Source organism: Procambarus clarkii, chromosome 20, assembly GCF_040958095.1.
Source record: "Procambarus clarkii isolate CNS0578487 chromosome 20, FALCON_Pclarkii_2.0, whole genome shotgun sequence".
Lineage (NCBI taxonomy): Eukaryota > Metazoa > Arthropoda > Malacostraca > Decapoda > Cambaridae > Procambarus > Procambarus clarkii.
Window position 1 is genome coordinate 48,591,457 of NC_091169.1, and position 25,335 is coordinate 48,616,791.

A 25,335-nucleotide genomic window follows, 5' to 3' on the forward strand; every position below is an offset into this window, starting at 1 on the left:
ATACACACGTTATATATAAATATCTACATTTGTGTTCACCATAGCGAACCACTAAGCTGGTATGGTGAGTGCAGTCAATAAAAGGTGACCACACACAGTCATAAGACGACGCCACAACCCTCCCTCCCACAGCCTCACTCCTCCCTCCATGGAGCACAGCGCTAAATATCAACACAATCCTGCTATTATCAGAATCCTGGTCAGTTTTATCACAGTCAGGGGTCTTCTGTAATACTATCATCGCTAAATAATAGCAAGAACATATTTATTATGGCATTTGTTGGCAATGCTGTGGTCACAAGCTAAACAGCGGTGCTGTGAGCTCGTGCTGCGTACGTCAGCCTTGGTGGCTTGCTCAATACTGAAGCTCTCACACCCAAGAATTATGGCCTGGATTTTTTTTCTAGGTGGCATCTGGCAACTATCGGTCGTGGCTGCACTATAGGTCCCCCTATCCCAAGCGGGGCGTTTAAATTATAGCACTACACACGAAATCATATACAATGGGGCCTCAACTTACGATGCTAATCTGTTCCCAGAGACGGATCGTAAGTCGAAGCGATTTTTCCCATAAGAAATAAAGGGATTTGAATTAATTCATACCCCACCCTCCAAAATATTAACATGCAAATACATTTTATACTGAATACAATGTTTTTTTTCTAACTACAATACAGTACCTAAGTTTATCTTACCTTCATGGAGAGCTCTATGGAAGATGGTGATGAGGAGGGGGGGGGGAGGAGAGTTGTTACTGTTTGGAAGGGGAGTCCCCTTCCATTATCACATCAGGCAGTGATGTTTTCTCTGGGGTACTCTCCTACGTTTTGCCTGAATTCCACTAGGACCTGGTTGTGGTTCAGTGCTTGTTTGTCTCACTACAAATTTGTCAAGAGACATTTGTTTTTCCCCTTCGTTTTAACATTTGTCTGTAATGATGCATCAGTGTCATTGAATAGGTTAAGGTAACGACCTACTGCAGCTTGATTTGGGTGAGTCGTTTCAGCAAAGGTTTGCAATTCTTCTCATATTGCACACATTTTCTTAAATTTTGAGGAAGAAACATTCTCTACTGGCACATCCTCCCCTGAAGAAATTTCCTCAGCTGTCAAATCGCCACTCGCATTACCACACCGTTGCCACTACCGGCAGTTCGTTTAAAGTGCACAAGTAAGGGAGCCGGTTGGCCAAGCGGACAGCACGCTGGACTTGTGATCCTGTGGTCCTGGGTTCGATCCCAGGCGCTGGCGAGAAACATTGGGCAGAGTTTCCTTCACCCTATGCCCCCTGTTACCTAGCAGTAAAATAGGTACCTGGGTGTTAGTCAGCTGTCACGGGCTGCTTCCTGGGGGTGGAGGCCTGGTCGAGGACCGGGCCGCAGGGACACTAAAAAGCCCCGAAATCATCTCAAGATAACTTCAAGATAGGAGATGCATCACTTTAGCACCCATAATGTCCTTTTTCTAAGCCAGTTTGGTAGATATCGTTGACTGAGATTTGTTGTACTGCCTAGCCAGTCCAACAACCCGCACACCATCTTCATATTTACGAATGATCTCTTGTTTTTGCTCTATGGTCATCCTTACATGGGATCTCATATGTTGAGCCTTACCACTGACTTTCCTGGGACTCATGGTGTGATATATAATAATTACTTTAATGTTCAAAATGCAAAAATTCACCACAAAAGCGAAATTTCTTATAGGCGCGATCGTCACTAACCAAGCAGCTGTAGTAAACTGAGGCAGGTCGGCCGCATGACCGGGAACCACGGGCTCGGTCGACCCAAACGTGTACCAACAAATATCTTAACACTTTCGCGCTTTAGATTAGACATAGCTCGTCACCGTTTTTTCTTACGATTCCGCATAACAGACTATGCCTGTAGTCCATCGAAAAAATATTTCTATAAATTCCATTTTCTAACCGAAATGGATGGGGATACTCTCAGATTTTTCTCCATGAAATTCCCGTTCTCCCTCACCAAAAATTTTCAGAAAAATTTGAATCTGTATATATCCCCAAAAAAGAATTGAGTCTCGATGAGGGTACAATGGGATGGCGCGGCCGCCTCTCTTTCAAGGTCTACAATCCCAACAAGCCTGATAAATATGGTGTAAAATTTTATATGTTGGCCGAAGGGAAATCAGGCTACATATATAAATTTGATGTGTATTGTGGAATTGGAAAAACGACAGTGGAAACCGTGATGGGGTTGATGGCGCCCCTAGTCAACAAGGGTTATCATTTGTATATGGATAACTACTATAACTCGGTAAGCCTAACAGAACAATTACGTGAAGTGGGTGTTTACACAAGTGGCACACTTAGACTCCATCGTGGTGCCCCCAAGGATCTGCAACAAGTGATAAAGGGTAAAATGGCAACCGACACGACCGTATACATGCGTAAGGATAACACCTTTGTTATAGTTTGGAAGGACAAGCGCCCCGTCTCTGTCATCACCAATATCCACAATGCCGACACTACTCAAGCACAGCGCAGGAAACGCGTTCGTAAACGTGACGGGAGAACTGGAGTAGAAATTGTGAAAATGAACAAACCAAAGGCTATAGTGGATTACAATAAGTTCATGAAAGGTGTTGATCATTTTGATCAAATGGTCAAATATTATGAGTTTGCAAGAAAAACCCACAAATGGACCAAGAAGATCACTTTCTATTTTCTGCAAATGGCCATGAACAATGCATACGCATTGTATAACCACTACTCAACAGATACAAAAAAACGAACACTATTAGAGTTTCACGCAGTAGGAATAAAAGCCTTATTGGCGTGGAACAGCGAGGAATGGCCAACAACAACAAGCATACCACATGTTCCCGACATAGATGCCAGCGCAGCTCCTCCTGCTGACGCGGCAGTTTCGCGGCAGATGAGCAACTTCAGGATCAGAAGCCTGAAGATGGTGGAGTGAAGAAAAAATGCTCAACTGTTGATCTTCAATCAACATAGACAGGGTAAGTACACCTATTTGGAATTTTTTATCATCTATAAGAAGTTATATTATATACGTTTTGTAGAGAATTTATTTGCATATTGTTTGGTACCAGAATGAATATTATATCACATAAACTTCTATGAGTAAAAAAAAAAAAACACAAAGTATGTTTGGGGGTGTGGCGGGTGTGGCTCTGGGTGTGGCGGGCGTGTGGCAGTGGGTTCCCTTTAGCCGTTGATATATCCAACACGTGGGAAATATTTGTATGTGTTATGTATATGTCTGTGTAGGGAATTTTACTGCGATCACTGTCATACAAATTATAAAATGTTTCAACAAGTATAAACATGACAAACATCAAACGAACGAAAACAATGCGTTCGTTTCTGCCGCGAACGCATACTGAGCGACGTGGTTCTATATTTGGCGCTTCTCTTACACATGCTTTGTACAATTGTTATACATTTCATCTTATAGAAAATTTTATTGCGAACACATTGGTATAAAAAAGAAATACGTACATAGAAAAGTAGGGTTAGGAAACGTATAAATGTATAAACTTTCCAAGCATGATTTCCCCCGTGTTTTCGCCAGTGCGCTTGCGGCTAACTACTCTCCACTTCACACACTCTTGCAGGTGGGCAATTACCTATATTAAACATTCATATGCATATGTCCGTGTAGAGAATTTTATTGCGATTCCAATGATACCAAAATTAGCGATGTAGGACAACTGTAGGCTTCGCAACCATTAAGAGAGTGGAAACATTTTGTTGCTGTTTGGCGCTCTCGGCGAGTGATCTGCATAGTTTTTTATTTGGTGTTGATACTCCTTATGCTTGGGCGGCATTTTATAGGTATGCTCTTATAGACAATTTCATTGCGAACACAGTGATACCAAATTTAAATACGTGCGCCTTCAATTATTGTCAGGACAGTCAAAAGAGTGTACACTTTTTCGGTCTTACCGCGTAGGCGCGCGAAGTGCCGAAAGCATCTGGGGTATTGTTTTTTTTCAGCGCCGAGAGCGCGAAAGTGTTAAGTCGACGACACCATCGGATGTCGAGTCGCATTTTTCGATGAAATTTACATCGTAACTCGAAATTATCGTAAGTAGGGGCAATCGTAAGTCGAGGTGCCACTGTATATATGACATGCACGGTTTCGGTTTTGTCACTGAAGGCATATATATATATGATTTGTGCGGTTTAAGGGTTAAACATCACATGGTTCATTGAAAGACTTTATTAACCACTGTGCTGTGCCAACCGAGAAAACACCTTTTGAATATTTCGTACCCACTCAAAATGTGTGTGGAGTAGGTCGTGTACAAAATGGACTCTAGGGGCCCTCCAGTGAGAGGCAGCCATCTTGGAAAAAAATTCCCAGAATGCCCTAGAGCTGCTGGCTGGGTTTGTACTAAGTGAGAAACCATGGGTGGTGCACATGCCTCTGGCTCCCAAACACCTGTCCGACCCTGTGTTGAAAGATCGTGCTCCGTCGGTAAAATTCAGACCTTATTGTTTGAAGAACATAAGGGGTCATGATATTGGTGAAGCTAGGTGCAATAAGGACCTAACACAAAGGTCAGATACAAGTGATACAGCATCTATGAGGACGATACAGCGACCGTATCCAGTTGTAGCTCTGAATGCCACCCTTGCCCACCTATGCCATCTCCAATTTATATAGAAGATACATAGATGAATCGTTTCCTAGGTTCAGTGATGATGCATCTGATACAAGTAGCATAGATGAACAGTGTTAGCAGCTTCCATGGTGGTGTTTTCCATAGATATTTTCAAGAATAGCTGAATCTCTTCCAGAATTGCCGAATCTCTTCCAGATTGACTGACACTCTCCAAGAATGACCATCTCTTCCAGTGAGGGACCTTACAAAGCACTCTTTTCAAGACTTCCTTACAAATTGATCTTTTCCTATAATCTTTTCAAGACCACCTTACGCTTTACAAGCTTTGCTACATACCACCTACAAGTACTAAAGCCATGGGTGTACTAAAGCCAAGTGCGTTATTTGCAAGTACACAGAACGAAGAAACGGGAAGCAAAAATCTATCTGTACCTGGTGCAACGAGAGCGAAGTTGTGCTGTGTACCATGGACTATTTTGTTGATTATTACTCACTTCCGAAGTACTGAGTGTGTAATACACTCAGTGTATTGCACTGAGTGTGTAATAAGTGTGTTACTGTGTAAATAGTGTGTGAAACTGCACATTTGTAATTTTAGTGAATTTTTAACAAATAATATTGCAACAATAAACATTTATTGTGGACACATTACTGACACATGTATCACAGTTCCATGGAACATTATGAATGTTCTACTGTATACATATTGTAAAGGACACATATGCATCATATACGATAAAAAACAAATAAAACCGCATTGGAAATACATAGAACAAATAATTAAAAATATATTTGTAGCAACTCGCGGTGCTTGAATGGCCCGCACAACCGTGTCTGTGGGCTTCACTCACAGGCAACCAGCCCCTGATGACGTCACAGCACACCTTGTCCACATCCCCACAGCCGAAGAAAGTAGAATTTTATATTTATTTTTACATAGACGTGTTCAGGGAAGGGAATTTATCATTTTACAAACAAAAAATCCTTTTTTGGAACGATTCATTTCATGCGCATAGGGGAATATGTCATAATAAACTGAGCACATCACAGTGGTTAACATCAGATTGGAGGCTTGCTGTGTCCTCTATGTTGTCTACTCTCATGAAAATTCTAGTGTCATCTGCAAAGGATGATACAGAGCTATAGTTTGTGTCCTTGTCTATGTTTGATATGAGGATAAGGAAAAGTATCAGAACAAGCACCTTGGGAAACTAAGCTTTTCAAAGTGGATGATTCATATTTTACTTTGTTGACTATTACACTCTGGGTTCTGTTTGTTAGGAAGCTAAAGATCCATCTCCCTACTTCCATTACAGAAGCAGGAGCAGGAATTACTCCCAGAAAGTAATTCCTTTTGTGCGCATTTTGTGTGCAATAACACTGCGGTCACATCTGTCGAAGGCTTTTGCAAAATCTGTGTACCCTGTATATTACATCAGCATTTTGTTTGTCTTCCATGGCATATAAGATCATGTCATAGTGGCCTAGCAATTGTTAGAGGCAGAAATGCCCTATTCTGAACACATGTTGTCCAGGGTTATGTAGACACTGATTCTGAGTATTGTGTGATCTTACTTTTTACCACTCGTTCAAAGATTTTTATGATGTGTGACATTAGAGCTATTTGTCTATAATTTTTGGCATTAGCTTTACTAATGTTTTTGTGTAGTGGCACAATCTCTGCTGTTTTAAGTATGTCAGGAATAAAAGCAGCATCTAGGCTCCATCTTCAAAGGATGTTAAGGGGTCTGTGATACAGTAGTGATTTTTGCAATTATTGCTGCACAGAATTTCAGGAGTCCAGGCCTGGTGCAACATGCATGGGAATGTTGCCTTGGCTACTTCAAAATCCAGTGGGGTTAGGGTAACATTTGATATATGGCTCGGTGGTGATGTCACATTCATAAGAAATTCATTTGAATCATTCATCTGCAATGTGTTTAGGGGTTCTCTGAAAACAGAATCGTACTGAAGCCTCAGATTTCACTCATTTCTTTGCTGTCATCTGTGAAGGTTTTATCACTTTTGTGCAAGGGCCCAATGTAGGATGTAATTTTTGTTCTAGATTTTGCATAGGAGAAAAAGTGTTTTGGAATCCTCTCTATTTTTATTATGACCTTTTGCGCTCTCTCTATCACTTAGGTTTTATACGATTCTTGCAACCTTAGCTCAATCGTTTCTATTTCTCTACATAGCCTTCTGTTGTTCTTTGGATAGAGTTGAGTGGTTAAGATGTTCTGCAATTTATTTTTGTCACCTATAGAGGGAATGGTGTTCTCATTCCAGTTTACAAATTTTTCATATTCTCCTTAGTGGTATGTGACTTGCACATATTTCAAGTGCTACTGTGCATATTCTGTCAAGTTAATTTGGATTATATATTTGGCTTGGTATATTTGTTCCCAGTTAATCTGTTAGTTATTGAAATTTGCTAAATTCTCCTCCTCTTCGATTTGAGACTGGCTGCACAGGTCAATTGACCATGCATGTCTGAACTTCAATTAGGGTGTGATCCGAGTAACAAGTAACTGTAATTATGTCGCTAAATCAGTTCATCACTGTTTGTGAAAATAACATCTAGTGTTCTCTTTCCAAGTTGGTTCTACTATTTGCTAGTTTTGGGCAAATCTGTTACATATTTGCAAGAGGTCATCTGTGGTGGTGTTACTGTTTTTGAATTAGGGGCGACGATGATCAAGGTATCGGATGCACCCCGGCTGCTAGATACTAGGAAATTGCGAAGAGGGATAGGATCCCTACAGCCTCTTCAGTTGACAGACGTGTTCAATAAAGCGAAACATTTGCAGAAGGATGTCATAACGGACATCCTCATCTTCAACACTCGCTCCATCAAGGAGAACGGGAACCGTGAGGCAGGAAATGTGCAACCTACGGACAGCACTCTGTTGTCTGACACAAGCACTATAAAACCGTGGGCAGTGGAGAAGTAGATGTTCTATAGTATCCTCCTGGTTCGAACACCACTGGCAGTAGGGAAAATATACAGTGCTTCCTCAGACTAACGAACCCCGCTCTATCGAATTCCCGGAAGAGCCGAACAAATTGAATTCGGCACCAAATGTTCAGTGGAACATACAAATGTTCGATTAAGTGAGGAATGTTCGTCCAAGCGGTCACCGAGGCCGAGCGTCAGAGCTGGCTGTCATCAACTATGATTCGCCAGAGTGTAAACAGTTATGTAGTGTTTTATTATCCCTACGCATTGTTTCTAGGGAGAAATGGTGATAAAAATGGTGATAAAATGGTGTCAGGGGGGCATTGGTGAGAGAGTTGTTGTCAGGAGGCAACACGTGCTCCCCCGCCCCCACCCTCCTTCCTCCACCTGACCACAGAGACCACTCACTCTCCTCTCGTCGTCAGATGCCAAGAGTCAATTTAATGATAATTATCGCATTATCTACACTGAAAATAGCCTTTTTATTAGAAAAATGTCATATTGGAGAAATAATAATGGTGAAAATTGTAATATATACAGTACATATTTTAAACAGTTTGAACACATTTCCTTTTCACAGAATTTTTAATACAATTGGGGTGTAGATAACAGCTGGCATTGTGTGGCCGGCCGGTCGCTCCCTGAGCCATGTGGGGGGTGGGGGGTGGGAGGGGGGGGTTGTTTCCTGGATCCCTCCCTCCCTCCCTCCCTCTAACAGCCTACGTACTCTACTAATACCTATTTAGAATAAATTTTGAGTAGGCCAATAAAACAAGCACAGGTCGTGTGAACGTTAGGCCTTGGTGAGGTGGCTGGCATCATTTGTGGTGGTGTCAGGGGAGGCAGGCGGTGTCAGGGGAGGCAGGCGGTGTCAAGGGAGGCAGGCGGTGTCAGGGGAGGCAGGCGGTGTCAGGGGAGGCAGGCGGTGTCAGGGGAGGCAGGTGATGTCAGGGGAGGCAGGCGGTGTCAGGGGAGGCAGGTGGTGTCAGGGGAGGCAGGCGGTGTCAGGGGAGGCAGGCGGTGTCAGGGGAGGCAGGCGGTGTCAGGGGAGGCAGGCGGTGTCAGGGGAGGCAGGTGATGTCAGGGGAGGCAGGCGGTGTCAGGGGAGGCAGGCGGTGTCAGGGGAGGCAGGCGGTGTCAGGGGAGGCAGGCGGTGTCAGGGGAGGCAGGCGGTGGCAGGGGAGGCAGGCGGTGTCAGGGGAGGCAGGTGGTGTCAGGGGAGGCAGGCGGTGTCAGGGGAGGCAGGTGGTGTCAGGGGAGGCAGACGGTGGCAGAAGAGGCAGGTGGTGTCAGGGGAGGCAGGCGGTGTCAGGGGAGGCAGGCGGTGTCAGGGGAGGCAGGCGGTGTCAGGGGAGGCAGGCGGTGTCAGGGGAGGCAGGCGGTGGCAGGGGAGGCAGGCGGTGTCAGGGGAGGCAGGCGGTGTCAGGGGAGGCAGGCGGTGTCAGGGGAGGCAGGCGGTGTCAGGGGAGGCAGGTGGTGTCAGGGGAGGCAGGTGGGGTCAGGGGAGGCAGGCGGTGGCAGGGGAGGCAGGTGGTGTCAGGGGAGGCAGGCGGTGTCAGGGGAGGCAGGCGGTGTCAGGGGAGGCAGGCGGTGGCAGGGGAGGCAGGTGGTGTCAGGGGAGGCAGGTGGTGTCAGGGGAGGCAGGTGGTGTCAGGGGAGGCAGGCGGTGTCAGGGGAGGCAGGTGGTGTCAGGGGAGGCAGGTGGGGTCAGGGGAGGCAGGCGGTGTCAGGGGAGGCAGGCGGTGTCAGGGGAGGCAGGTGGTGTCAGGGGAGGCAGGTGGGGTCAGGGGAGGCAGATGGTGTCAGGGTAGGCAGGTGGGGTCAGGGTAGGCAGGTGGGATCAGGGTAGGCAGGTGGGGTCAGGGGAGGCAGGTGGGGTCAGGGGAGGCAGGTGGGGTCAGGGGAGGCAGGCGGTGTCAGGGGAGGCAGGTGGTGGAAAGAGGCAGGTGGGGTCAGTGGTGGAAGGTGTTGTCAGGGGAGGTGGAAGTGGAGAGAGAAGGGTGGTGACCACGCATGGCTGCCAAACCTCTCATTCATACTCTATTATAAATCTCAATCTTAGCTGTAAAATATTTATGCCAAAATATGTTAATTTTCGTGTATTAATATACATTATTAATCATTAACACGTTTAATTGTTTCCTGAAGAAAACAACAGCTGACTTGGCATTGTGGTGTGTATGGCCAGGTACCTGGGGGGTGGGGGGGGTCCTGGAGGTGTGAGAGGAGACCTGTCAACCCATCATTTTTTTTTTGTCGGGCGAGTTGAGACGCTTCCAAGCCTGCTGCTTCAATACACGGTGTGGGTGGTGTGGTATGGTTTGGGTTGTGTGGTGTGGTTTGGGTGTGGGTGGGTTGGTGTGGGTGGTGTGGTTGGGTGTGGGGGGATGATGTGGGTGGTGGGGGATGATGTGGGTGGTGGTGTGGGGTGTGTGGGTGGTGGTGTGGGGAGTGTGGGTGGTGGGGGCGAATGGTGTTAGTGGTGTTGGGGATGGTGTGGGGGATGGTGTGGGTGGTGTGGGGGATGGTGTGGGTGGTGTGGGGGATGGTGTGGATGGTGTGGGGGATGATGTGGGTGGTGGTGTGGGGTGTGTGGGTGGTGGTGTGGGGTGTGTGGGTGGTGGTGTGGGGAGTGTGGGTGGTGGGGGCGAATGGTGTTAGTGATGTGGGGGATGGTGTGGGTGGTGTGTGTAATGACCGCTTACCCTGTCGTAATAACCGCGGCCTCTATAGTAATAACCCGATGTTCCCCAGTATTAATCCTGTTATCTTGTTATCTCTCGTGATCGTAATATACGCTCTCTGTTGTACATCTCTGTCTCTCTTCACTCAATACCCCAGCTTAACACTGTTACAGTCCAGCATGACCCCTCACTGGACTGCCACGTATATAAGAGGAATATTAAATGAGGAAGCTACACCAAGGACAAGGGTTATTCGCTTATTACTAATTATAAAATAAAAACCATTAAAGCACTGCCACCACCTTCCCGACCAACCATATCTGAATGTGTCTTATCACCGATCCCCCAGGAAGGCAAGAAATCAGTAACCATGGAACTCCGGGTAATATGAATTTCAGTAATAAATTTTGGAAAATTAGTTTGTGTAATTTACGTTACTAATTTAAATCCAAGGGCAACTTTAGTATCGATTAATTGTTAGGAGAACCTTGGGGGGGCTTCCAATACAACACCTAAAAAATGACAAAGTAGCAAAATATATCAAAGGGGAGTTAAGTGAATACCACTGGACAAGCTATACAATTTATTTTATGAAACATGTAAATTAAGACAATTTGGACACATCACCTATTCTATTTCCCTAGAGGCACAATGGATATTTACCGAGGACACAAAACTCAAGTGCTACTATACCTTAAATACCCGCACTACGGCCACGATGTTGATGGCTGCCCTCAGTCCCGAGGATACGGGCTTGCGGCCCTGTTCCTAATACACTCCCAAGACACACTGATGAAATTTAGTTTTTCCAACTTATTGCTGGGAAGGATTACTCCTCCCACCATCTAATACAGCCCCAGGGCTCCACCCATTATTTTGGCAATGGCCAACCATTTAACACGTAGGCCTGAGGTCTGGCTCTCTAGTGTAACAAACTAGGCTGGTTGTAAGAATTATCCAGAGTGGGTTATCGACAAAAGAGAATGGGAAGCTGAGCCCGCATGGTGACCTGGGAACCAGGACCCCAGGGGAATTCGCGGTGGAAATAACCGACGCTTTGTTCATAGCTGCGTATAATGAATCATCCTATAGTATTCAGTAATTTAGAGAAATTAGCCTTTATTCATTTTGTATTAAAATTGTATTGTATAATAGTACTGGGTACAATATCAAGAGTATTCTAATTATTGAGTTTAAGTCACCATCAGTGACGTCACGAATCAGATCTAACTTGTAAGGCGGAGTGACCGGCGGTCATAGGTCATCAGGGGTTGACATGTCTACTATTTCTCAAAGTTCAATTAACCATTTTTGGGATCGGGAACAGCTCTGCCGTTAGATGTTTGCAGTTTAATTTCAGTAAAATAATTCAACCAGTCTGGATCAATTCAGTACAACAGGTTAATTGTTATAACTTAACCTTGCTAAAGTAACTGGGTAAGCGATGCGGAACAATACAATGTTCTAGTCTGGGCTAGATCAGACGAGGACAGATCAGTGTGGAAACAGGAGCAGCTGGGAGAGGTCAAACATCTTACCTCTCCCCGAGACCAGCCCAACATCTTTAGCTGGTAAAACATAGAGGTATAGTTGCTATTGTTATGTATAGAAATAGTCTCATTTGCCATTCAGGTCAAGTAGGGAGTGTTAAAGTGACAGGGAGTGAACATATTTAGATTTTGTTTTAGTTTTTCTTTTAATAAATTAAATTTGTTAATATTTTGCATTTTATTATTTCCATGTGTTTTATGTGTACACTTGTCCTGGTCACGTGGTCCACACGAGGTAGAGTTGGATTGGGCGCCGATTCTAACATCGAATCATTCCCGTGTAATTAATTTCACACTCTTAAGTTTCCACGGTCATCGAGTGGGGATCAAGCCCCTAGGTTGATTAATTAGCGTGATCGATCTAGACCTCGATCATTGCTCTGTGTTGCTGGTCTGGTGGTGGCAGCGTAGAGGCGACTCTAGGGTTTTGCTCAGAGCCTAGGTCACGTCATACTGGGTGTAGAATCCTAAAGTCGGTCAATCGTCTTAGGACCACGTGGCGTGGAGTTGGCTTTGGTAAAAGTTTTGGAGTCCCTTGGTAGAGAATAAAAAGTAAGAATACGGGTAGAGGGCAAAGAAAGAAGGAAGTAGAGAGAGAAACCCGAACCCGTGTTACAATGGTGCACAGCGGTGGTTTCAACAATTTTGTTTGAAATTGTTGAAAGGCTCACGCGTCTAGCCGTTCGAACACGTGCGCGGATGCTAAGGAGACAGCCGCGGGCCAGGATTAGCAGTGCGCCCCACAACAGTGCGTTTGAGTGGGGATTGGCGAATCTTGGGTCATGCGGGCTGATATGATTAAGGTTTAGTTAGTAAGATTTAGTTACGAAGATTAAGATTAAGTTTAGTTACTGCTCAAAAAGGGGCTAGGAACTGCAGGTTACAGTTGGGACAGACTTCCTACCCAGTGGAGATGATCGACCATCCCCCAGTTGTAGCTTCAATTAAGAGGAAGCTGAAATATAATGCGCACTATCCAAAATTGATTTTTAAGTCTCTTCCAGACACAGTTAAGAGGTCATGCGCATTGCATGCATTGACCAAACAGAGTTGCCCACCACATTCTGTTAAATTTATTAAAGTAGCCGTGGGACGTCACATACAACCAGGTACCACCCTTCAGGTGGCTGGGAGATGTGATAGTTTATTAATTCCTCATCACTTAGTTGTAGTGCTCGATAAAGGTGCACTCATTCCAGTTGTCAATCTTTCACATAAGACTTTTCGCTTCAGGGCAGGTGATAGGGTATCTCAGGGAACCATGGTGGAGGACACAGAAATCTTTCACCATGAGTCAGCTGAGACGCCAGCCGTCACTGCACAATGTAGTGCACTGAATATGTTGAACACTAAAACACCATCCAAAGTACAATACGAGACGAGAAATGTTGCACAGAATGTAGAGGAAGTGTAAAAATTAATTTCAGCACTTGATTTGCAACATGTTGCACAGGCAGATAGGAAGGCACTGAGAGGAGTTTTACGAAAATTCCCAAAATTGTTTGCGACAGAGGATGACCAGATTGGTCTCCTTGATAAGATCGAGCACACCATTCCAACTGGTGATCATTTGCCTGTGTACACGAGACAGTGGAGGTTGCCGGAACAGGCAAAGAACATTATCAGGGAGGAGTGCCAGAAAATGTTGAGACAGGGCGTGATAGAGCCTAATACGTCACCGTGGCTCTCTCCTGTTGTGCTAGTTCGGAAACCGGACGGTAGTTATCGTTTCTGTGTTGACTACCGGAAGGTGAACGAACTAACTAAGGGTGATGTGTATCCGTTGCCCCGAATACAGCAGATAATAGATCAATTTGGTGCTGCTAAGTATTTCTCAACTCTTGACGCAAAATCGGCGTATTGAGCGATTCCGGTGGCAGAACAAGATAGGGAAAAAACAGCATTCTTGGATGGTAGGCACACTTATCAATTCCGTAGGATGCCGTTTGGTTTGAAGACAGCGCCTTCGTCGTTTCAGAGGGCCATCAACTTTATCCTTAGTCCGGTACTGGGTAGGCATTCTTTAGCGTACCTGGATGATGTTGTGATATATTCCAGGACGTTTGAGGAACACCTGCAGGACTTGACTGAGACTTTGAAGTTGTTAGATCAGGCAGGTTTCAGGCTGAATGTTCAGAAGTGCACCCTGGCGGCTCAGAAATTCAAATTTCTGGGGTTCCAGGTGTGCCCAGACGGTATCCGACCTGACCCAGATTCTTGCCGCGCCATTGCTGACATGCCTACTCCAAGGACAGCAAAGGACGTGCGTAGGTTTTTTGGGGCGGCCGGATATTTTCGTCGTCACATTGAAGGTTTCGCTGGCATTTCAGCACCCCTGACTGATCTGACAAAGAAAAATGCGAAGTTTGTGTGGAAATCAGAACATGACGAGGCCTATCGCAAACTGAAAGACCAACTAATCACGACACCGGTATTGGCTATTCCTGATTTTGAGAAAGAGTGGGAAGTGCACACTGACGCCAGCGGTATTGCTATTGGCGGGTGCTTAATTCAGCGAGACGCAGATAATTTACCCCATCCAGTAGCCTATTTCAGTAGGAAGGTCAAAGGACCTGAAGTTCATTATTCAGCTACGGATCGGGAGGCACTGGCAGTAGTAGAATCAGTTAGGTATTTCGAGCCTTACCTATTTCAGCGGCATTTTGTAATCTACACAGACCATCGAGCATTAACACACACATTTAAAAAGCGAACGAAATGCCCACGAATGTCACGCTGGTCTCATGAACTTTCGGCCCACTCATTCCAGATCTTGTACAAGCCTGGTCCAGCACATGTTGTGCCAGATACGCTAAGTAGAAATATAGCGGCAATGCAGATTAATGAAAATATTGAAACCATTCCATCGGATAAAATGAGAGAATACCAGATGAACGAGCCGAGATGGAAAGAGATTATTGAGTATTTAGAGGGAGGAAAATACCCGAAAAAGAAAAAGAATTTACCTATACATGATTTTGAGATGAAACAGGGCGTCCTGTATTATGTTAATAGCCAGAATGATAGGGCAGTATTTCAGCTAGTTATTCCGGACGCGTTGCGGTCATCAGCGTTAAAGCTTGCACATGCTTCAAAAATTGCAGGGCATCCGGGGATCTTTAAAACCCACTTAAAAGCAAAGTCTCTATTTTATTTTCCAGGATTACTTTCTGAGGTAATCAATTTCGTGAAGTCGTGCCCTCGTTGCCAGAGGAGGAAAGGTACCCTTAAGGTACAAGCCCCACTTCAGGAATTCCCTGAAATTCGTGAACCGTTAGATCGTGTGGGGGCCGATCAGATTGATTTACACCACAGTCATTCAGGTAACAGATATGTGTTGGTGCTAGTTGACCATCTGTCTAGATACACTACACTAGTTGCATTACCTCAGAAGGATTCTCGTACGGTTGCAGATGCGTTCTTGCGTAGGTTCGTTACTGTATTCGGACCTCCTAAAGTTTTAGTCTCTGACCGGGGTCAAGAATTCAATGGGAATATATTTAGAGAAGTTTGTAAGATTTTAGAGACAACTTCGGCTTTTACAACGGCCTACCACCCACAAGCAAACGGAATGACGGAACGGACTAACCGTTCAGTCAAGGATATGCTTGCAATCCTTGCTGAACATGATGCAAACACCTGGGATGAACACCTACCCTATGTTCAGTTCGCCTTGAATACTGCCATCCACCAATCAATTAACACCCAACCACTTCATTTGTTTACTGGTAATTCATGCAATTTCCCCTCAGGTCTGCTTAATAGACATAATGTTGCATACGGGGAGGACTATCCTTCAGAGGTCCTTGGAAAAATTAGAAATGCATGGAATATTGCAGCCGAAGCGTCCAAGAAGGCACGGACTCGGTATGCTCATTTTTATGACAAGAAAGTGCGCCCTCTTGAGTTGAAGGAAGGGAGCCTCGTACTGAGAGTGAATGAGGCTGCGCCCGCCAATCAGAGCAGGAAACTAGCTCCGAGGTGGCGAGGACCCTATAGAGTAATTAAAAGGGCGGGGCCAGTTAATCTTGTTATAAAAGGAGTGTTCGAGGACCAGGTGGAAAGGACAATTCATATAAATAAATTGAAACAATATCATGCTAGAGAGGAATTAGAACTGCCTTCAGCGGGTCTAGTTCCTGACTCAGCAGTGCTAACTCATGGCTTCACCGACGAGTCAGAGGATGAGGATGACCCTCTGTCATCGCTCATCAGTAGTCAGGTGCAGTCTCGCCACCCTATGGTGACGAGATCTCGCGCTATACAGTAAAGTAACTTCCTTGGTTAGTATAATTTAGTATTCATTAGATTTTCCTGTAAAGGCAATGAGGTGTACTATGTCTATACTTGACTCAGGTAGCAACTTTTACCGTGCTCTGGGGTTCCACCTCCACCAAACCCAGAGTATATCTATGCTTCCGCTGTGTTGTGTCTGTCTGTTCCCAGGTCTGATTGGTACACCGACCCAGTTGTTCCAGCCACACGTGAACCCTTGTCTGTAAAGACCGAGGGGGGAGGCACGTTACACAAAGCCCTCCCCCCACCAGACCCAGTAACCCATACATCAGTTACTTTGGGGATAAGTGACTGTCCAAGAGTCACCCGGCCGACGCCTCACGTCACTAACGAGGTTGTCAGGGCCAGCGAGCTGTCCACATTATAGCAGTCACCGGAGGTGCCATACAACGCCGGGGTAGCTGTCTCGAGATCACCACTACCCACCTGCTGCGTCATCAAGACTGCAGCCATTCCAGCAGTGTTGGAGGAGAGGTCAAGAAATGGAAAGCATTTAGCAGTACTCAAGAATTTCGCCGGAAGATTAATGATTACGTCATCTGAAGTAACAAGAAAGCGGAAGTAAGGCGGTCACAGGTGGAAGGCACGGTTTCCCTACAGAGTACCGGGACTCGCCAATAGAAGGTTGCAAAATTGTCTCCTTTGGGCCTAAAGTCGGCGGTACGAGGGTATACACAGTTGGTGTTTACGGCCTAGTAACCTGGTGACATCAAGAAACGCCTGAGATGACGTGAGCAATGATGGAAGACGAGATTCACCTGTTCTGCAAACAAGCAACCCGCCTCTACGACCTTCTGACACCACTCCTGCTAAGAGACACCGTTGGTACATCCAGTCCTGTTCTGCTGTGGTCATCTGCGCCGTCAAGTTTAACATCAAGACTGCCGTGTGAACTGTGATTGATATGAAGGCGTGTGGACTGTCGAGAGCAAGATTAATGGCCGAAGTAACAGTATTCTACAGCTGTCACTTGGCACTCCGCTCTACTACACTCTGTCGTCATTCAAGAGTACCGGATGGGAGTACAAGAGGACCAGGTATTGATGTCTACACACGGGGAGAAGCAAGATCGACACCGTCATCGTCAGCGACTACATTCAGCATCCAGCAGCATCGATTTTTTTTTCTCGATTACTCAATATGAACAATTGATACAAAACAACAAAGTTGGCTCTGAACATCTGTGTAAAAGAATATCTGGACACTCTTGTTTAAATGTTGAAAAACAGAGTTAGAATCACAATACTTTTTAAATGTTGAAAAACAGATTTAAAATAATTCTGGTATAATATATGAAAATTTTACTCTATAAATTGGTCAGTAATCAAAATCGAAGCCCTGTGTAATTGTCTCAGCCCAGAACAAACGGTTATGGAAAATTATGTTGTGCTATTTTTTGCAGAATGTTTGAACACAGGAGAGGCGGACCAATATAAACATTGACACTTCTAGTGAGTGAGAACACTTGGCTGTACAGTCAGCTGAAACCTGTGATATAGTATAGGAATTTTTTTTATATTTTTAGATACATGTAATAAACATTAGGTGTGTTCCTTAGCATGTCAAGGTTGACATTGATGGGGAGTGGTTAGTACACGGATGTGAACTTGATAGTTCCGTAGTACGCTCCCGGATGACTGAAAGTTCAGTCTGAAGTTATAACTTTAATGTTTATGTTTGAGCACGGTGTGGCCGGCTCTAGAGGACACATGGACAGTGAAGAGCCAAGAGAGTTTAATAGCTAGTCTTTGATGATAGAGTAGGGCCATGTTATTTAGCTAGGTCAGTAAGGATAGGATGTATGTTTCCTGATGTTTGAGGATTGCTGTCAGTTGACAGCTGAGAAATTTATGAATTTAAACATGTTGATGTTGGACACTCAAATATTTGTCAAATTTTATTAGTTAGGTTAGCTTTTGTTTGTGGCATGAGTTGAATTGTGGGTTTGGATACTAAACCTCGTGATTTTTTAACAAATTAACAAGGTTTACTAAGTGCTTGTGCGGGGGGGGTTGTAACAAACTAGGCTGGTTGTAAGAATTATCCAGAGTGGGTTATCGACAAAAGAGAATGGGAAGCTGAGCCCGCATGGTGACCTGGGAACCAGGACCCCAGGGGAATTCGCGGTGGAAATAACCGACGCTTTGTTCATAGCTGCGTATAATGAATCATCCTATAGTATTCAGTAATTTAGAGAAATTAGCCTTTATTCATTTTGTATTAAAATTGTATTGTATAATAGTACTGGGTACAATATCAAGAGTATTCTAATTATTGAGTTTAAGTCACCATCAGTGACGTCACGAATCAGATCTAACTTGTATGGCGGAGTGACCGGCGGTCATAGGTCATCAGGGGTTGACATGTCTACTATTTCTCAAAGTTCAATTAACCATTTTTGGGATCGGGAACAGCTCTGCCGTTAGATGTTTGTAGTTTAATTTCAGTAAAATAATTCAACCAGTCTGGATCAATTCAGTACAACAGGTTAATTGTTATAACTTAACCTTGCTAAAGTAACTGGGTAAGCGATGCAGAACAATACAATGTTCTAGTCTGGGCTAGATCAGACGAGGACAGATCAGTGTGGAAACAGGAGCAGCTGGGAGAGGTCAAACATCTTACCTCTCCCCGAGACCAGCCCAACATCTTTAGCTGGTAAAACAGAGGTATAGTTGCTATTGTTATGTATAGAAATAGTCTCATTTGCCATTCAGGTCAAGTAGGGAGTGTTAAAGTGACAGGGAGTGAACATATTTAGATTTTGTTTTAGTTTTTCTTTTAATAAATTAAATTTGTTAATATTTTGCATTTTATTATTTCCATGTGTTTTATGTGTACACTTGTCCTGGTCACGTGGTCCACACGAGGTAGAGTTGGATTGGGCGCCGATTCTAACATCGAATCATTCCCGTGTAATTAATTTCACACTCTTAAGTTTCCACGGTCATCGAGTGGGGATCAAGCCCCTAGGTTGATTAATTAGCGTGATCGATCCAGACCTCGATCATTGCTCTGTGTTGCTGGTCTGGTGGTGGCAGCGTAGAGGCGACTCTAGGGTTTTGCTCAGAGCCTAGGTCACGTCATACTGGGTGTAGAATCCTAAAGTCGGTCAATCGTCTTAGGACCACGTGGCGTGGAGTTGGCTTTGGTAAAAGTTTTGGAGTCCCTTGGTAGAGAATAAAAAGTAAGAATACGGGTAGAGGGCAAAGAAAGAAGGAAGTAGAGAGAGAAACCCTAACCCGTGTTACACTAGGGCCAATAAGGACTTGGCCCTTATCTCAGGCCAATCACCTTCACTGATCTGTCGTGGAAAGCTACATGAATTCCTGAAGATTGAGTCAGCTCTCCCCAGCTAAAGAGAAGGGGGACAAGGCGCGTCTATGGAGCCCAGGCACCTGCGAGCAATGTTTACAAAACTGATAAATTATGTTCAAGCCTGTCTCCTCTAAGATAGCGAGTAGGGACATTTGACTCTGCCTCGTATGGGGAAGAGGCCGGTGAGAGGGGATGAGAGGGGATGGAGAGGGGAACATCTGAGTGGGGAATTGAGTGGGAGAAGCCAAGGTATCCAAGACCACCCCACCCTCAGGTCAACCTCTTGACCTTGACAAATGGGCAACAAGGGGGGGGGGGGGAGGAAGAGGAGACGAATGACGGCCAAGGGGAGGGGAGAAGGAAGGAGGGGAGAGGGAGAAGGAAAGGAGGGGAGAAGGAGAGGGAAAAGAGGGGAGAAGGGAGAACCAATGAGCTGAGCCCCAGATCCCCTTTGATATATTTTGCTACTTTGTCATTTTTTAGGTGTTGTATTGGAAGCCCCCCCCAGGTTCTCCTAACAATTAATCGATACTAAAGTTGCCCTTGGATTTAAATTAGTAACGTAAATTACACAAACTAATTTTCCAAAATTTATTACTGAAATTCATATTACCCGGAGTTCCATGGTTACTGATTCCTTGCCTTCCTGGGGGATCGGTGATAAGACACATTCAGATATGGTTGGTCGGGAAGGTGGTGGCAGTGCTTTAATGGTTTTTATTTTATAATTAGTAATAAGCGAATAACCCTTGTCCTTGGTGTAGCTTCCTCATTTAATATTCCTCTTATATACGTGGCAGTCCAGTGAGGGGTCATGCTGGACTGTAACAGTGTTAAGCTGGGGTATTGAGTGAAGAGAGACAGAGATGTACAACAGAGAGCGTATATTACGATCACGAGAGATAACAAGATAACAGGATTAATACTGGGGAACATCGGGTTATTACTATAGAGGCACGGTTATTACGACAGGGTAAGCGGTCATTACAATGGTGGCAGCGGTGGGATGAGAGGGGATGGAGAGGGGAACATCTGAGTGGGGAATTGAGTGGGAGAAGCCAAGGTATCCAAGACCACCCCACCCTCAGGTCAACCTCTTGACCTTGACAAATGGGCGACAAGAGGGGGGGGAGGAAGAGGAGACGAATGACGGCCAAGGGGAGGGGAGAAGGAAGGAGGGGAGAGGGAGAAGGAAAGGAGGGGAGAAGGAGAGGGAAAAGAGGGGAGAAGGGAGAACCAATGAGCTGAGCCCCAGATCATTACATGTGGAGGATGGTGTGGGTGGTGTGGGGGATGGTGTGGGTGGTGTGGGGGATGGTGTGGGTGGTGTGGGGGATGGTGTGGGGGATGGTGTGGGTGGTGTGGGGGATGGTGTGGGGGATGGTGTGGGTGGTGTGGGGGATGGTGTGGGGGATGGTGTGGGTGGTGTGGGGGATGGTGTGGGGGATGGTGTGGGGATGGTGTGGGTGGTGTGGGGGATGGTATGGGTGGTGTGGGGATGGTATGGGTGGTGTGGAGGATGGTGTGGGTGGTGTGGAGGATGGTGTGGGTGGTGTGGAGGATGGTGTGGGTGGTGTGGAGGATGGTGTGGGTGGTGTGGAGGATGGTGTGGGTGGTGTGGAGGATGGTGTGGGTGGTGTGGAGGATGGTGTGGGTGGTGTGGAGGATGGTGTGGGTGGTGTGGAGGATGGTGTGGGTGGTGTGGAGGATGGTGTGGGTGGTGTGGAGGATGGTGTGGGGGATGGTGTGGGTGGTGTGGAGGATGGTGTGGGTGGTGTGGAGGATGGTGTGAGTGGGGTGGGGGATGGTGATTCTCGCATCTCAGATTATTATTGACACCAAAAGAGCATGAAAGATATTATAATGAAGCACCACACAACAAAGAAACAAACTAATGTGTCCTGGCATATGTTTAAAAAAAAAAAAATAAGAAGGTTGTTGGGGCCGGACGGATGGAACGAATTCCGCACTGGAACGAATCGGCTTCGCCCCATATAGTTCGTTCAAGTGAGGACACACTGTACCAACCAAAGACGATGGAGATGCGCAGCCAGACAGGTGTGCCCAATCCGAAGGCGAGTGAGGGGGGGCCATGTCAAGATGACATGAGCGGTGACGGGCCCATGGATGCAGGAAGGTGTCCTCCTGGAGACTACGCAGAGAAGTAGACCCAAGGGCTTTCGACATCTCTCTCAACCAGCGAGAACAACTAACCAATGGCTCACCGGAAAATTATAGGGCATTACTCGAAACGTGGTCCTGTGTGGTGCCACCCGGTCAGGGAGGGGTCCAACAAACTTAACACATACCATGGACATAGTGCCCCCCCCCCCACAGTTCCACGAATCCTAGTGACTTCCAGATGATCCATCGATGTACCCACAACACCTGCCTAGTGGTGTGAATGTCTTCTAAAATAGCACCTAAGACATTTGGCTTGGTCTTCCCTTAATGGGCCCAAGACAACTCCCCCTGGGATAACACATGTCGACCACATGTCGACATCTGACAAGCCGGTCCCCCAGTGAGATTATGTCTGACAGCCGGATGTACGATAGAGCCCGCACCCACTTAAGGTATGGAGATTCGTAAAAAGGCACCGAGTTGTTGTTGACTGGATACAGACCACCACAGATGTGAAAGAAGGTACCTCTGGAGAAATATCCACTGTAAGCAAGGACATTCTCTCAGCGTCCTGCTCTGAGGCAGCTTCTGCGGGCTCATTTATCAGCAGACATTTGCCTGTTGAGAACTGGCCATCAACATCCATGTTGCCCCCACCCTGGGAGGCATCCAGAAAGGAGGCTTCGGCCTCTGCCTGTAGTGAGTGCTCCCTGGGTGACTGCTTTCAGCCCACACAGGCCCAGAAAACCAGCTTAAGTCCAAGAGAATCTCCAGAGGAAGAGATGAGAAAATCACAAATGCTGCACAAGCAACCACCAGGTGTCAACATGATGGCTGTCCAATCCCATCTACCGCAGGATGGGTATTGTCATCTGTGTGTGACTGTTCACTTAAAACAAAAACACAAAATTGGAAATAATTTTTTTCTTATGCACCTCTTGTGCACCTCTTCACTGCGTGTGACGGCTGCACAGCATCGAGATTAAAGCGAAAGTTCTTAACTTTACATAAAATAACCCAAATACTAAAACATGGAAAAGCATAGAAATAAAGTGAGTAAAACCAAACACTGAGAACAAGTAAACCAACCTCAATGATATTTAGCTTGCTCTCCATCTTTTGTGCAACTTCAGTGATGGAAGCCGTGTTTGAGTTTATATTGTTAAGGTTACTCCTTCCCCCTCCTGTCTTGGCCATGTTGTCCAGGTACAGCTGCGACGATGATGCCAAGTTGAAGTTATCAGCATTGCCATTACCATCATTGTCATTACCTCCCCAGTCATGTTCATCTTGGAACCAACTTTCACCACCAAAGGATGACACAGATGGAGGAGATTTAGAGGAAGGGGAGGTAGTTCTCGCAGCTGCAGGATCTAGAATTTGGCTTCGTAAACAAGTCCAACTAAAAGAAAAAATACAATTAAAAGAGATACAAGTACTGTATAACCATTCTTATAAAAAAATTAGTTATACTATTCTACACAAACATTAGTTACAATATAAACTTAATCATTGGTAAATATTCTTCTGACACAAAAGACAATTTTCACACCTGTTTGAGCGATTCCAACATTCCTGAGTCACACAAGCAAATACGTAAAGTGTTCGGTGATATAAAGACCCTTCCAAAGGTGAATAGACTTGAACAACTAAGGATTGCCTTCTGCCACAACGTTTACACATTGGAATTTCACCACCACTTACGCACCAATCCTGATAATGAAAATAAAGAAAAATATTAAAACTTTAAAAATATAAACTTTATTTAAATGGAGGAAGCCAATTAAAAATGTAATTGAGCATTGTGATGTTACAGTGTTGAATGTGATGAAATGCCTCTTTCTAGCGGAGCCCCGGTGGCTCCCTTAAGCTAGCCTGCTGAGATTGATCCATGTTAATGGGTGACATCAGTTGCAAAAATTGTTTGGCCAACTGGGAACCAAAGCCAGAACCTAGCCTTCACACAGAGGCGAAGGGAACAAACAACAATTCACCACCACACAGGAAAAACATATAGAAAGTCTGTGAAGCTTTATAGGCAACCTGAGATTAGAAGTCTCAAAAACTGCCAAACACTGCAAATCATTTGCATGAAACATGAGATTCACTCAAACTAGTTTGAAACTCATTAATACTGACCACCACCACCACCAGGTGGCCTGGCCCCTGCCCTTAGCCGCCTTCCCTACACATTTCTGGAGATGATGAACAACTCTGAGAAAGCTGGGAGGGAATCTGGGGCCAAGAAAGAGGTGTTTCATTAGGGTACATTCAATGTTGGGTTTCTCAGGGAGCTCCTGAAGCTAACCAACCACAAACAACAAGAACGTTCTACTGCATGGCCTTGCAGAACTACTGCATGTTAAAACGAACCCGCAACCTCAAAATTGCCAAAAGAACTCCCCCAACAATGAAAAACTACCAAAATTTTGTGAAACTAGCTTGAGTAAACTTGCAAGCCTCCCTACTTCCCCCAGGCAAACTCTTCACCTGGGTGGACCAAGATAGCCGGCACGTCCCACCAGTCAGTTCTATGATGATGGAATATGCCACGGCAGTAAGGTGTGTGTGTGTGTGTGTGTGTGTTGGGGAGTCTCTCAGGCTCACCCAGAAATTGGATTTTTATTACATTCAATGCTGGTTTTCTGGTAGAAGCCCCTAGAGACTTCCTGAAGCTAACTATCCACAGAGAAATGGGCACCTACCAGGGAGGAGGGGGCACCACAGGTACCAGGACGAAGAAGATACTCATGGCCACAATACACAACCCAATGTAACACAAGGCCGACGAGGACCAGGGACATTTACGAGATACTTGGCTACCAATACCCTGTTCGAACATTAAAACCTCACTGCCTGAATATCTGCCCAAGACATATTAGCGAACACATCCATCAGAGCAGCATACTTCCTGACATGGGCATGAGGGCGCACCGCAGACTGGCTAGCTTTTGTGACACTACGGATGACCTGAGAAATACAATCCCTGAAACAGGGGACAAGAGAATCTGGGTCAACTCACAAGAATTCCACCGAAGCAGAAATGAAAAAAGGCCCAAAGGTAGCGGTGTACAGCCACCACTGGAAAAAGCCCTTAATGCACTCCCAGCCAAACCCAGCCAAGCATCCACAACCAATGGACCCCTCCAGAAACCAGCCGACTCATTCTTCGCCAGAAAAGAGGCAGCTGGCTGCAACCAAGCAAAACGCCCACCAGGGCAAAAAGACCAAAACCCCTCGTGCCTAGAAGAGCATGAAGCTCTCCCACATGGTTATCTTAAGGTTATCTTGAGATCATTTCGGGGCTTTAGTGTCCCCGCGGCCCGGCCCTCGACCAGGCCTCCACCCCCAGGAAGCAGCCCGTGACAGCTGACTAACACCCAGGTACCTATTTTACTGCTAGGTAACAGGGGCATAGGGTGAAAGAAATTATGCCCATTGTTTCTCGCCGGCACCCGGGATCGAACCCGGGACCACAGGATCACAAGTCCAGCGTGCTGTCCACTCGGCCGACTGGCTCCCCTGGCAGCCTAAAGTCTGAGACACTAAAATCAACGAGTTCCAAAATCAATCCCGGACTGAAGGGACCACCACAAACCAAGAAGAGAAAAACGAGAGCACCCAGTCCAAAGACCAAGAAGGCTCGGGTGGCACATGAGCAAGCTAGAGGTGAAAAAAGGCACGAGAGAACTCATGAAATGAAGAGAAGTGACATCCATCCCGAACGTAAGCTGGAGCTGCTCTTCCAGTGCAGCATGATAAGAAGCAACAGTATTTGGCATATGATGCCAGGC

General features: G+C 45.7%; 1 protein-coding gene across 2 annotated transcripts in view; it reads right to left on the reverse strand.

Moving 5' to 3' along the window:
- trus (programmed cell death 2 like trus) overlaps window positions 1-25,335 on the reverse strand; it is a 136,008-nt gene that overhangs the window by 49,469 nt on the left and 61,204 nt on the right. For both annotated transcript variants that reach the window (XM_045737748.2, XM_045737749.2), the window contains 2 exons: window positions 23,094-23,254; window positions 22,631-22,943 (listed from right to left, as the gene is read on the reverse strand). In XM_045737748.2, the coding sequence (XP_045593704.1) occupies window positions 22,631-22,943; window positions 23,094-23,254 (474 nt within the window). The remainder of the gene's footprint in view (window positions 1-22,630; window positions 22,944-23,093; window positions 23,255-25,335) is intronic.